At 45.5% G+C, this 14,082-nt stretch overlaps 1 protein-coding gene across 1 annotated transcript in view; it reads right to left on the bottom strand.

Moving 5' to 3' along the window:
* Window positions 1-2,760: 2,760 nt before the first annotated feature.
* Window positions 2,761-14,082, bottom strand: part of HAUS8 (HAUS augmin like complex subunit 8) — a 105,032-nt gene continuing 93,710 nt past the window's right edge. The window contains exons 10-11 of the mRNA XM_040417460.1: window positions 5,280-5,421; window positions 2,761-3,295 (exon numbers count right to left, since the gene is read on the bottom strand). Of these exons, the coding sequence (XP_040273394.1) occupies window positions 3,163-3,295; window positions 5,280-5,421 (275 nt within the window). The 3' untranslated portion in view covers window positions 2,761-3,162. The remainder of the gene's footprint in view (window positions 3,296-5,279; window positions 5,422-14,082) is intronic.

Below are 14,082 nucleotides of genomic sequence, written 5' to 3' on the forward strand. Positions count from 1 at the left end.
GTGAGCGTGACCCTGGGGAGGAAGGTTGGGGGTGCGGGAGTGACTGAGGAGGAAATACATCCTGCTCTGGCCCGCTTGTGTGCAGTCTTGACTCTCAGAGTCTTGTCCATGGCAGCCGCAGACTGCCCTGGTGGGATTTATCAACCAAACTACCCGGGGGGTGGAATGGGAACTTCCAGAGGTTCACTCACCGGACTGCGTAGGCGGCGTCTTATCAACCAAACGACCCCGGAGGGTGGATTGGGAAGGTCCGGAGACCCTCCACTGGACTGAACAGGCGGTGCTTTATCAACCAAACGACCCCGGAGGGTGAGTGGGAAGGTCCGGAGATGCTCCACTGGAGTGCGCAGGCAGTGCTTATCAACCAAGCAACCCCGGAGGGTGATTGGGAAGGTCCGGAGGTCCACCATTGGATTGCGCCGGAGGTGCTTATCAACCAAACGAACCCGGAGGGTGATTGGGAAGGTCCAGAGATGCTCAACTGGAGTGCGCAGGTGGAGCTTATCAACCACACGACCTCGGAGGGTGATTGGGAAGGTCCTGCGCAGTCGGTGCTCATCAATCAAACAACCCAGGATGGTGGATTGGGAAACCACAGAGGTCCTCCTCTATACGGGATGCACTTTAGTTTTTATTTTATTTATTTTTAAATGGATGCCCAGCCTCAAGTGGGCAAGAGGCAGGAAGGGGTTAAAATCCTCAACAATAAAACCCATTGCACCGCAGATAGTATAATCCTGTGCCAGCCTCAAAGCGGTGGCTGGCTAGGGAGGGTTAACCTCCTGGAGGACCAGGGACGGGGCTCAGCGAGCTACTGGGGGAGGGGGATGCTAGGCGGGAAGGATTCGTGGTAGACCCCCCCCCCTCATAGCCGGAAGAGAGCTGCGGCCTAGTAGGCCGTGAACTAAAGTTGTGGAGCACGGCCGACTAGGATGACACTGCCGGCCGGCTGGAGCACAGAGAGACTTGGAGCGGCTGGGACCAGAAAGAGAAGGGAGGTAGGCTCAAGTGAAGCCAGGGTCCGGTCGTCCTGTGCGGGCTTTAACCCTTCCGGAGCAGTGCGCACGGCGCCTGCTGCCTAGAAGGGTGGATAATAGCGCTGGGGAGAGGGAATTCTCCTCCGCTCCCCTCCCTGCATGACGGCTGGCAGTAAAGGTCCGGACCGCAGCAGCGGACAGTGTCTGTGGGACGTGGCCATTAACCCCCTATGCGCCGTGAGGGGTAGTGGAGGGATGCCCTTAGAAGTCCTGGGCACAAAAATTGGAGCCCGGTGTCTGCCAAAGAGAGAATGAGGGGGGGGGGGGGGGGGGAGGAGAGAGGGGAGCCTGGCCGAAGAGAGAGAGAGAGGAAGGGGGAAGAGGGAGCCCGGTACTCGTCCAAAGAGGAAGGGAGAGGGTTAAACCTACTTACCTAGTCCCTTGTACTCACCCCATCTTCCTCCACTTCTCTTCACCCTCCCTAGTGGACCGGCAGGTCAGCATTTCCAGCAGGGTCACCTTCTTAGCAGCTGGCACCGGAAAGGCAGGAGTCTGGCATGGCGGGAGGGTCTTCTTCTTTAGTGGACCTAGGTGACCCCTTGGCTGGCGGGAAGCAGGGGAGCTAGGCTGCCCTGGTCCTCCTTTTGCTTCTGTGGGGAGGTAAGCAGTGGATTTTTCTCACCGGTCTTTCTCCCTGGGATAACAGAGAGGCTGAGCAACTCTGTTTCCCAACCTAAAAGGAAAAATATAAAAAAATAAAAATAAATCAACTAAGAAAGCCGCCCTGCATAAGGCAGGGGGTCTTCCTCCTACGACACTAAGCTAAAAACTGATATGCTCTCGCCAGGCTGGAGGAGGTATAGCCTGCAGGGGAGGAGCTAAGTCTTTTTTCAGCCTGGTGTCGCCTCCTAGTGGCAGCAGCAAGCTATACCCACGGTCCTGTGTCCCCCAATGATACCAGCGAGAAAGGGTAGTTACACGGCGATGTGCCTTCTGACTTTTTGTCGAAAAGTCGCGCAGCATTTTTTGTAATAGTGTCACAATGCGACATACTGCAACTGAGACGTGACAGTCGCACAAAAAACCGATTTGGATGGATTTTTTTCGACTATCGCAGTCACAGCATGTCGTATTGCGACACCATTGACTATCATTACAAAAACTGCTCCGTGACTTTTCAGGGGGCCAGTTCAGCCACATAATACCTAAATATTACTGCCTGCTTTAGAGCAGTAACCATAAAATTGTACAATCAATCAGTAATGTAAGCTTACTGCAATATTTGTTTACTTAAATGGACGATTGAAAATTTAGAAGCAGATAGTTATTACTTTCTACCTCAACAATTAACCTCCGGCTGTAGTAGATGAAAGAGCTGGTGACAAAGGATTTTAATGGCCTTAGCAAATTTCTCATATTACGGTACCCCTGGATCACTTTTGCAACCACTTCTGATTTTGGGGTTTTTATTGAGTAAAGACCCAATACCCCTACTTTTCTTTCCCCTCTCTTCCCCCACGGTCATGGGTCACTTTGGTTGTGAAATGGACTGGAGACCTATTCAGAAACACTCAATTTTTCTGACCTCAAAGGAACTTTATGCAGTTGCTAAAATAAATGTAGGGATTACACTCTTTAATAGGTCTCTCTATGCTCTTGTTATGTACACAATGTATGAAGATCTGCCTAATATGTATGACACTAGTCCTTTTGTATGTACTTTGTTATAATTTTATTAAAAAAAAGAAAAAAAAAGCTGAATAAATATAAAAGAATACCGGTATTCAGTTTTATTTCAGATTTAATTTACTAAATAATGCACAAAAAAATATACATTTAATAGAACACACACAGGCTAAATAACAAAAACAATGCAATATATTTGATGTTCTATACTCTCTTAAGTGGTCTATTTCCAGCTATAACAACATGAGATGTTACATTCAGAAAACAGGCGTAGTAGTGACTTCTTCAGTCTATGCCTTGCTCATTTTGGAGGAAAGTTCCTCAATATCACAAAGCCACCAAAGTACAGGGTAAATAAAGGCAGCATGGTGCGCAAGATAAAATCGGATCTTCAAGGGAAACCTTATTTAACAAAATACTTTAAAGTACTCATTGAAACTTAAAAATCTGTACCAAAAGTGCTTCAGATGCAATTAAACTGTTCACAATCACTGCCGAGTTAAACAATTGCTTGGTCGAAATACCACTGCCTTAAAACTTCCATTTCAGAATTTTCTTCCACCAGCTTCTGGCTTTGCAGAGATATTTCTTTATTCACTTTAAAAGACAAGTCCAAGACTTGGCGCAAACTCCTGTAACGATAAATGTGCAGATGGGAAATTGATATAAGGCTAGAGAGAAACTAAAGTAGCTCATATTGTGGTCAAAGCTACTTCTGTTTGTAGCACAGTTTTTTAGGTTTCTTGTTGAACCCCTGCAGATCTGGAATAGCTGGGTGTCGGATTTTATAAATAGAGGATTAATTGGCTTATAAGGCAAGAAACACTGATGATACTTAGTCCTAAACATTCTGGTAAACTGTAGACAGAAATTTCACAGAACTTCAATGTTTTCTAATAACTGAAAGAGAGCCCATCACCACAAAATGCAGTGCAATCTGCAAGCACCATGTTATAGAGCAGATTGATGTATACCGGGCTGGAAGACCTTGTGTTGCTCTGGCCACTGCTTCCTGCCACTTTCCATGCTACCGCTTCTGACATATTGCTGATTAGAGGAAGGAGCCTTCAAGATTCTACAAAATAGACTGTGGACTGGTGGAAAACAGATACTGGGCCATGGAAGCTCTGCCCCTCCTCCACATGGGACACCGGAATTCCCACCTCCTGGGGAGTCCATGTCAAATAAACTGAGCTGGAAGTGACTCAATGCCACTGTGCCCAGCTCTATAGCATTATACGTTTCACTCCAGAATGCAAGAAAGGAATAACAACCCCCCCATAGTTGATCAAACATGGCCAAGACTGTCTGCAAGAAGGGAGACGTAAGCCTGCTTTAGTAGGGGAACCTTTCTCCCGACTAGAGGCTGCTCCGAGTAGATAGCCAGGTCTCCAGCAACTTCGCCTTATGCCTGTGTACCGTGGACCCAGAGACCTAGATAGGCGAGGCGCAGATAGTCCGTTGGACAGGAAACCTAAGCTGAGGTGTGGCACAGTGTGTACCACTTTTTTGCTGCAGGTTTTCTGTCAAGTGGAGGGAGACCCTCTTCATGGGTGCCTTTATGGGTGAGGGGGGTCATTAAGGTCTAAACACATAAACAGACCTGGCTATTAGGGGGTTATAATTAACAGGAGATTCAGTTGTGACTACACAGTATAGTAAAGTAAAAGTATTTCTTAAAGAGTTTATCACACAACAAACCTATTCCCTATCCACAAAGATAGTGGATGAGTATCTGATCAGTGGCAGTCCAACAGCTTTGACTCTCACCAATCACAAGAATGGGGTCCCACATCCCTGTCTAGCATGTATGCTGCCACTGCTAGAAATACAGTCCGTGCACCATTTATGTGTGGACATGGGACACCCATTCTTGTGATCTGTGGAGGATGGGGTCGCAGCCCTTGGATCCCCTTCTCATCAGATCAGTTTGTCTTGTGGGAAAACCCTAAGTAAATCAAGGAAACATTTTACAAAGGGTAAAGAAGTTGTCCAACATCCAAAGTTTACTTTTGACCCTAAAAGTGTTCAGCCTCCACTTACCTAAACGCTGGAGGTCCATTCTAGGGCTAAGTGCCCCATCCCTGCTGCTTCCGTAAGTTTAACATCCCGTTCATCACTGTAGACATTCACTGGCTTAAACGGACACATGCCCCTTGGGGACATATCACTACTGAGGTCAGTGAACGGCTGCAGTGGTGCATGTAACACACCAGACATCATTTCTAGTCCACAGGGGACGGGAAGCAGCAGGGATAAGACACACAGCGCTGGAATAGAGCACCAGTGAAAAGGAAATTGGCATTTTTATCTTTAAGCTGTGCATTTGTGGGGCCAAAGGTAAAATTGAATTAGGGGGTTGGACAATTTTGCTAACTTTTAAGCATCCCAAAGATGGCTTGTAATGATTTAAGACTTTTTAGTGTCAGTGTCTGATACATGTAGAAAGCAGGGCAAATTTGAGAGCCAAAGCATGTAGCACTTCAGCTTCTCAATATTCTAATTTTAGTAGAAACCACTGTATTTCCAATGTTCTTATTTATATCAAATATTAAACTCTGAATAAATCTAATTTTGATGATCCCTATAAAATTCTAATGACACCAAATTACAAACCGTGAAAGCTCTGCATCTGTTTTGTGCACAACGTCTTCCAAGATTTTAATTGTGTCCAATAAATCCACACTGTCATTAGCAGAGCTTGGTGTGGCATCTTCAAGTAGGGAGATTGTAGAACTCAAATGTTTCTGAATGTCATCTATAAAGACACAAGCATATTTAACATGTATTTACCGGTATATATTGGGTAAAAAATATTTCACAAGTACAAGAAAAAAACAACAACTTTTTGGTAATGTCATTGAAAAAACCCCCTTGAAAATGTGGTTTTCTATAGGTATATGCAATTTGTGATATAATGTAATCCAAAAGGAGATTTTCTGTATTAGCTGTAAAATCTCTTTCTCTTCTTGGGGGACACAGGACTGTGGGTATAGCTGCTACCACTAGGAGGCAGACACGGATCCGTCTTCAAAATGCGTTCAGTGTTACTATGGCAGCCAGGACGCTATTATAGTCCTGGTTGCCATAGTAGTAGTGGGGAGCAGTATACTTACAGTCCGTGCGGCTCCCGGGGCGCTCCAGAATGACGTCAGAGCCCCCCATGCGCATGGATGACGTGATCCATGCGATCACGTCATCCATGCGCGTGGGGCGCCCTGACGTCACTCTGGAGCGCCCGGGGAGCCGCACGGACGGTAAGTATACTGCTCCCCACTACACTTTACCATGGCAACCAGGACTTTAGTGTCCTGGCAGCCATGGTAACCATTCAGAAAAAGCTAAACGTCGGATCCGGCTAGAGTTGTTGCGATACCAAATTTTTGATTCGGTTTCGATACCATGAAAAAGTATTGCGATACTCGATACCATTCGATACCACGCGAAAAAAATAAACAAAAAAAGCCACGTGCATTCCTCATTTTTAAAAATGGCGAATCGCGCAGTTTTTATTTTATTTTTTCTGTTCCGGCATTCACCACCTAGATTTTTTTTTTATATTTTAATAGTTTGGACTTTTCTGACGTGGCGATGTAATATGTTTATTTATATATTTTATATGTGAAATTGGGAAAAGGGGGGTGATTTATACTTCATATTTTAGTGTTTTGTTTTTTTTTCACTTTTTATTTAATAACTATTTCCCCCCTTAGGGGCTAGAACCTGGGATCTTTCATCCCTTTTCCTATTCACCCTGATAGATCTCTATCAGGGTGAATAGGACTCCACACTGTCCCTGCTGCTCTGTGCTTTGTGCACACAGCATCAGGGATGTTACCATGGCAACCAGGGCTTCTGTAGCGTCCTGGCTGCCATGGTAACCGATCGGAGCCCCAGGCTTACACAGCTGGTGCTCCGATCAGAAGCTGCCACTGCACCACCAATGAGGGGGAGTGGAGAGGTCCCTGTGGCCACTGCCACCAATGATTTTAATACTGGAAGGTTGAGAGGGGCCGGCGCACTGTGCCACTAATGATTTTAATGGGATGGGGGGATTGAGGGGGGGGGGGGGGCACACTGCACCACCAATGATTTTACCCCTTTATACAGGAGGCGGGTGCTAGCAGATCAGCGGCAGTTAACTGCCGCTGATCGCAGCTCCCTGTCAGGGGCAGGGTGCCGGCAATGCGATTCTGCTGCCGGCACCCGCCTCCTGTATGTGTTAAAGACTGACTACTGTATATGAGTCCAGACTTTCACTATTAGGCCACACAGAGCGGCGCCCAGCGATGTCTCAGCACTCACCATTAGTCCTGGGCGCCGCTCCGTTCGCCCGCAGTGCCCCATTACTGTCTCCTCTCCTGCTCCACATGCTGCTGATTACTATCGGAGCGATGGGAGGAGACATCAGCTTCACTAGTGGGCGTTCCTTCTCCCTGGCTGTAGCGCTGTCCAATCGCAGCGCAGGGAAAAGGAACGCCCACTAGTGAAGCTGATGTCTCCTCCCATCGCTCCGATAGTAATCCTATCATTGGTGGCGCAGTGCGCCCGCCCCTCCTCCGCCCCTCTCTTCTCATTGCCGCCCCTCCTCCACCCCCTCTCTTCTCATTGCCGCCCCTCTCTTCTCATTGCCGCCCCTCCTCCGCCCCTCTCTTCTCATTGCCGCCCCTCTCTTCTCATTGCCGCCCCTCCTCCGCCCCTCTCTTCTCATTGGTGGCAGCGGCAGCAGCACAGGGGGAGGGAGGACAGCTTCCTTCTCCCCGTGCTGCTGAGAGAGAACATGAGCGCGCCGATAGCAGCGCGCTCATGTTCAGAGATACTAGACTGCGCAGAAGCGCAGCCCAGTATCGAAAAAACGGAAATCCCGGTATCGTATCGATACCGGGACAAAAGTATCGATTGGGTATCGAAATTTCGATACCCGCAACAACCCTAGATCCGGCAATGCGCCGAAACGACGTTTAGCTTAATGCCGGATCCGGATTAATGCCTTTCAATGGGCATTAATTCCGGATCCGGCCTTGCGGCAAGTGTTCAGGATTTTTGGCCGGAGCAAAAAGCGCAGCATGCTGCGGTATTTTCTCCGGCCAAAAAACGTTCCGGTCCGGAACTGAAGACATCCTGATGCATCCTGAGTTGATTTCTCTCCATTTAGAATGCATTAGGATAAAACTGATCAGGATTCTTCCGGCATAGAGCCCCGACGACGGAACTCTATGCCGGAAGAAAAGAACGCAAGTGTGAAAGAGCCCTATTAAGGCTACTTTCACACTGGCGTTTTGGCTTTCTGTTTGTTAGATCCGTTCAGGGCTCTCACAAGCGGTCCAAAACGGATCAGTTTGCAGTCTAATGCATTCTGAATGGATAAGGATCCGCTCAGAATGCATCAGTTTGCATCAGTTCAGTCACCATTCCACTTTGGAGGCGGACACAAAAACGCTGCTTGCAACGTTTTGGTGTCCGTCTGATGAAACTGAGCCAAACGGATCCGTCCTGACACATAATGTTAGTCAATGGGGACGGATTCGTTTTCGTCCTCCATGGACTTTCAATGGTGTTCAAGACGGATCTGTCTTGGCTATGTTAAAGATAATACAAAGTAATCTGTTCTGAACGGATGCAGACGGTTGTATTATCTGAACGGATCCGTCCATGACGGATCCGCACAAAACACGAGTGTGAAAGTAGCCTTACTAGGAACCAACGAGGTGGGAGCTATGCCTCCCAATGAACTCATGAGATTTTACAGGTGAATAAGACAAAAAATGTCCCTTTTACTTGCTCGTTTTGCTGGAGACAAAGGATTGTGGGACATTAGCTGTGGGACATTCAAAAAGTGGGGAAGGGAGAAAAAACGATGAAACAAGATTCAAAATCACTGTTGGACGCCTAGAGCACTGCAGTCTGTAGTACCTAGTGACCCAAAGAAACATCCGAGGATGCATCGGGTACAATTTTGCGAATGTAAGTGCGGAGAACACTTATCAGCCTTACAAACCTGAAGATGCCAGATGACACAACCACCACCCAGGTAGAACAAGCTGCGACTCAGAATGGGGTGTCCTACCTTTGGCGAGGTAAACCTCACGAATGGCCAGCTAAAGCCAATGGGCAATTAAGGACTTATAGGCTGCCAGTCCCTTGAGTGGGCCAGAAGGGGGCTGCTAGAGACAAATAGACCTGAATAGCTTGGACAACATCTAGATTATGTACTATGATGGGGAAGTATTTCCTGACATGAAACAGATGGGGACAGAAAGAAGAAGGAATGGTGTTCTCAATCAATTTAAAAGAGGAAATGACTTTAGGAAAGAAGAAAAACACCAGACGGAGCACCGTCTTATCCTGGTGAAGGACCAGAAAGAGATTTACAAGAAAAAGCCACCAATTTAGAAACCAGTCTGATGTATGTCCAGTATGCCACTTTCGAGGAAAGGAGATAGAGAAATTTCCCAAAGAGGCCCAAAGGAAGCTGACTGTAAGGAGTCTAGGACCAAGATCCAATCGGGAGTTGATGAAGGATACAGCCAAAGAGAGTGGACGACCCCTTGAAGATAAATGTTAACTGGTAACTTTAAAGACAGCAGACATTGAAAAAGGATAGACAGGGCCTTGCCTTTGGGGAAAACTTAGACCAAAGCCCAGATCCAGAGTCCTTGCAAGAGAACAACTTCCAGGTCGTAGGTTAGATTTCTGCCATAGGAGGCTTCATTGCTTTCAGTATGGTTTTCACCACCCGGTTGAAAAAACCATAAGCTTCAAGATAGTCGCTACATTTAACAGTGCGATTGTTAAGTCTACTAAGTGCTGGTGGAAGATTGGTCCCTGAGAAAGGAAGCCAACTCCCTGAGAGGAAGATGCTACAGAATGTTGGCCAGGAAATTAACAATGTTAAGTGCAAAACATCTGGCAGGGCCAATCCAGTGCAATGAGGATTACTGGGATGCCCCACTACTTTGATTCTCCGAAAGAACATGGGCAGCAGGGGAAAAGACATATAGAAGGTTGAATTTGGTCCAAGGAGCCACCAGGCCATCCACCGCATATGGAATGGCCACGATGGAGGAGTATTGAATCCAGGACTCAAATGCAAAAATTGACTATCCAACTGAAGACCTACAAAGTGTCCAAAGTGATACAGAGGCTGTCTCTGGACTGGAGTATAATGGTGGTGAGCAGGACCAACTGGAACATAAAGGTAAGTGTCCTTTATGTCCATGGAACAGAATTCACCCTGTTCCATGGAAACAATCACAGAATACAGCAATTGCATCCAAAAGTACTTTGTGCGGATGAAATAGTTGAGAAACTGTGGGCCAGATTTATCATTACACTTACATCTTACTCCACTTTTACATATGTCCAAAGTTACTTTTGGCGAAGTCAGATTTATTAATGGTCCTTTAATACTGTGATAAATGTGGTTTGACGGTAGCAGTTTATCCTTCAGAAAGCGGCATTACAAAAGTCACATATCTTTACGGAAAAGTCGCAGGTTCTATTAAAAAGTCGCAATAGTAAATCTGTCTAGAAATTCATTTACATAAGAAAACACACCCACTTTCAGAAAACTGGCGAGCATAGCGCAGAGACAATAAAAGTCGCAAATTTTTGTGCAGTTTTAGCGATTGAGCAACATTTTTTTACTTTTTCACTCTATTATTTTGACTTGAGATAATGATAAATCTGGCCCTTTAGGTTTAAAACCAGGCGGATAGATCCTAACTTTTTGGGGACCACAGTTAGGTTGGAATCGAGCCCCATGAAAAGCCCTGCTGAAGGGATGGTGACTGACCCCTGAAGGAGAATGCACAGCACTTAAAAGAAGGAGAAAACTAAAAAAAGGGGTGTTTCGGTGGGTGGGCTTTAAGAAATCTAGGGGAATCGACGAGAACATGATTTTGTAACTGGATGTTAAGATCTCTAGAACCCAAGCATCTTGAACATAGGGACTCCAGAAATCCTGAAAGAGAAGTAGCCAGCCCCCCACCCCTTCAGGTAGAGGAATTTCTGTTGGATGCAGACCCAGAGAACTGAGCCTGGGGTCACCATGGGGCTTGAAGGAACGTCTTTTTTTCCTCCCGCAGGGACAACCTCTCAAAAAAGTTGGTCTTGGAGAAGTGCCAAAAGGATTAGAAACAAAGAGGAAGACCACTTGGGAGCCAAGTCCTCAGAAAAGGGGTACAAAAGGTCCAGGTGCTTTGAAGGGGCATTCCCATGCTTTAGATTATGAAGGAAAGACCTTAGGGACATGTGAGGACTGGTGAAACGAAAAATCCTTACAGCTTCAAGCCGGGCAGAGTACTGGAGTTGAAAGGTCTCAAGAAGGGTTGTGACCAGACTGTCAACTACATAGATAATTTTGGACAACTGTTCCGGGTGAAGGTCAGAAACCGATTCCAGCAACTTGTCTTTGTTCAGAACCTTGCCTTCTAAGAAAGAGGTATCTGAATGCACCCCCGGCAGGAAGGAGAAGCAAAGGAGTCGAGCATGGGGACCTGGGGCAAAGTGGCTCTATTCTGGGCTTATTCTGATATGGTCTGACCTGCGTGGGATCCTTAAAAACAGGGGGTAAAAGGCGACCTGGAGGAGGGGGCTTGGTCAACTAGTTAGCCTATAACACAAAGCCTGTGTTTTTGGTAAGGTCAGCAACTGTTGATGAAGGAAAATGGGCCCATTCCAGTTCAGCAGACTCAGTACAAGAGGGAGCCTGTTCAAAGGGTTGGGGGGGGGGGGGGATTTGCAGCAAGCAGAGCAGAAGGTGTCTGTCTGGCTGTGATAAAACATTAAATTACATTTTGCACAAGCAAGCTGTTTGGACTTCTAGGTCCAGATGCTGCTAGGAAAACAATACTCCTGCAGAACCTTTTTAGCTCTGGCTGTAGGTAAGGAGGGGGTTGGCAGAAGGAGCAACAAACACAAACAGGCAAGGTCCTACCAAAAGGCAAATTCACTGAGAACAGCAGTGAGGAGGTTCCAATCAACATTCCAGGCAGGGGGAGAGTGCCAGGTGGAGATTCACAAGGATTCCAACAGTAAGAAGATTGCAGTGACCATGTTGAACTGAAGCTAGTGAGGAAGTGGAAATCACTATATATATGTATACAGGTAGGAACAAGAGTTAGGGACCACTCATGAGACAACCTTGACGCGGTGAGTGGCTTACTATGCTTTGGCCAAAATATAAACCAATGTCTCATCCAGCATGGAGGGCAGAGTGCTGGATGTAGTGTGCGATCACATTTGCATTTTCCGTTTGTATATGTATTTCGCCATAGTGATGTGCACCTGCAGGCAGGTTGTGCTGACCCAACCCCTTATTTTTTTCTTTGTAATATATATGTATACAGTTGCAAGAAAAAGTATGTGAACCCTTTGGAATGATATGGATTTCTGCCCAAATTGGTCATAAAATGTATACACAATTTGTCTTACCGTGGACTGATGAACAGCAAGGCTTTTGGAGATACTTTTATAACCCTTTACAGCTTCATGCAAGTCAACAATTCTTAATCGTAGGTCTTCTGAGAGCTTTTTTGTGCGAGGCATCATTCACATCAGGCAATGCTTCTTGTGAAAAGCAAACCCAGAACTGGTGTGTGTTTTTTATAGGGCAGGGCAGCTGTAACCAACACCTCCAATCTCATCTCATTGATTGGACTCAAGTTGGCTGACACCTAACTCCAATTAGCTCTTGGAGATGTCATTAGTCTAGGGGTTCACATACTTTTTCCACCTGCACCGTGAATGTTTACATGGTGTGTTCAATAAAAACATAGTAACATTTAATTCTTTGTGTGTTATTAGTTTAAGCAGATTGTGATTGTCCATTGTTGTGACTTAGATGAAGATCAGATCACATTTTATGACCAATTTGTGCAGAAATCCATATCATTCCAAAGGGTTCACATACTTTTTCTTGCAACTGTATATATTTCTCTGCACAAATCAATAGTAGATGTGAAACATTCCAATATATCTTATTTACAGACAAGTTGTATAATGCATCAGAGCTATACACAAATAAATAAAAAAGGTCACAAATAATAAATCTAGCCCAATGTTCAAGAGTCAGAAAGTGAAAATGTACATTTACAAAAACCAGTAGATGAAAGGAAAAAGATCCAAAACTAAAAGTTACTTTAGATACAACATTTCTAGATGTACTACTGCTAATATACATGTGCGATTGTGGTGAAAGGCATCATTAGAGTATAATTACTTCACTTTAATGTGTATTTAGTAGCCGTCTATTTTCAGTATGCTAAAATCTGGTCCATGCAGTTGAGGCTCACAGTGAAAGACATTGCTTAAAAGGTATTCCCTTTTCAGACTCGCTAGGATATGCCATCAATGTCAGATAGATGCAGGTCCCACCTCTGGGATCCACACTTGTCTCCAGATGGGGCCGACGAAGTGAAGGAGAGCACAACGCACATGCATGGTGCGCTGTCCATTCACGGCTATGGGACGTCCAAAAATAGCTAAACGAGGCTGCACTGCTATTTTCAGAAGTCTCATTGCAGTGAATAGAGAGTGCACCACACACATGTACCTCTCCATTCACCGATATGGGACTGCCGGAAATAGCCAAGCCAGCACTTGCCTATTTTTGGAACTCCCATAAGAGTGAACGGAGGGTGGTCAAGCATGCGCAGCTGCTCTCTGTTCACTTTGGAAGGGTCTAGTTATGGAGATAAGAGAAGATCCCAGAGGTGGGATCTGCACCTATCTGACACTGATGGCATATCCTATCAATGTCTGAGATGGGAATACCCCTTCAAGGGTAGACGTTAAAGAACATTTTGTGGTTTATAGTAATATTCACATATTTTTAATCTGTGTGTCTAGAAAGAAGTAAATGCACATTGTATACCTCTTTAGTTGGCATAAAGAGTGGACTAGAATTAGGTCTTACTGCTCACACTTTATATCGGCTTTGGATTTCATTCCTAAAATAAACCTGTTCTGGTTTAATTTTTTAGAAAATCTCAGAATGAGTGAATTTTTGCAATGACAGCAGTGTTGTGCAATACTTCAGCATGAAAGATTCCCAGCATTGTATACAACGCGTGGGAGACAGTACTGAGCAAAGTTATGCCCAGAATCTCAAAACTTTTAACAGCTCCATTCAGGCAGAAAAGCAACAAATTAATGTACACACAGCCTTTTTGTTTCCTGTCCAAAATGTCATAATAAACTGCACTTGTCATGGAAAAGGACTAATTGCAGCTGGGAGGCATGAATGCTTTGGTTTATTATCCTGCCACAAACCGATAGAAACAGTCTACAGCCAGATCAATGATATTAATATTAACTAGTTAGCAGATCAAAACGGAGCCAGGAAATTAGATCAATGGACAATGAAAGGAACAGAAAGATAAAAAATTAAAGTCTTATCAATTTGTAATAAACTCTT

The sequence above is a fragment of the Bufo bufo genome, chromosome 2 (assembly GCF_905171765.1).
Source record: "Bufo bufo chromosome 2, aBufBuf1.1, whole genome shotgun sequence".
NCBI lineage: Eukaryota > Metazoa > Chordata > Amphibia > Anura > Bufonidae > Bufo > Bufo bufo.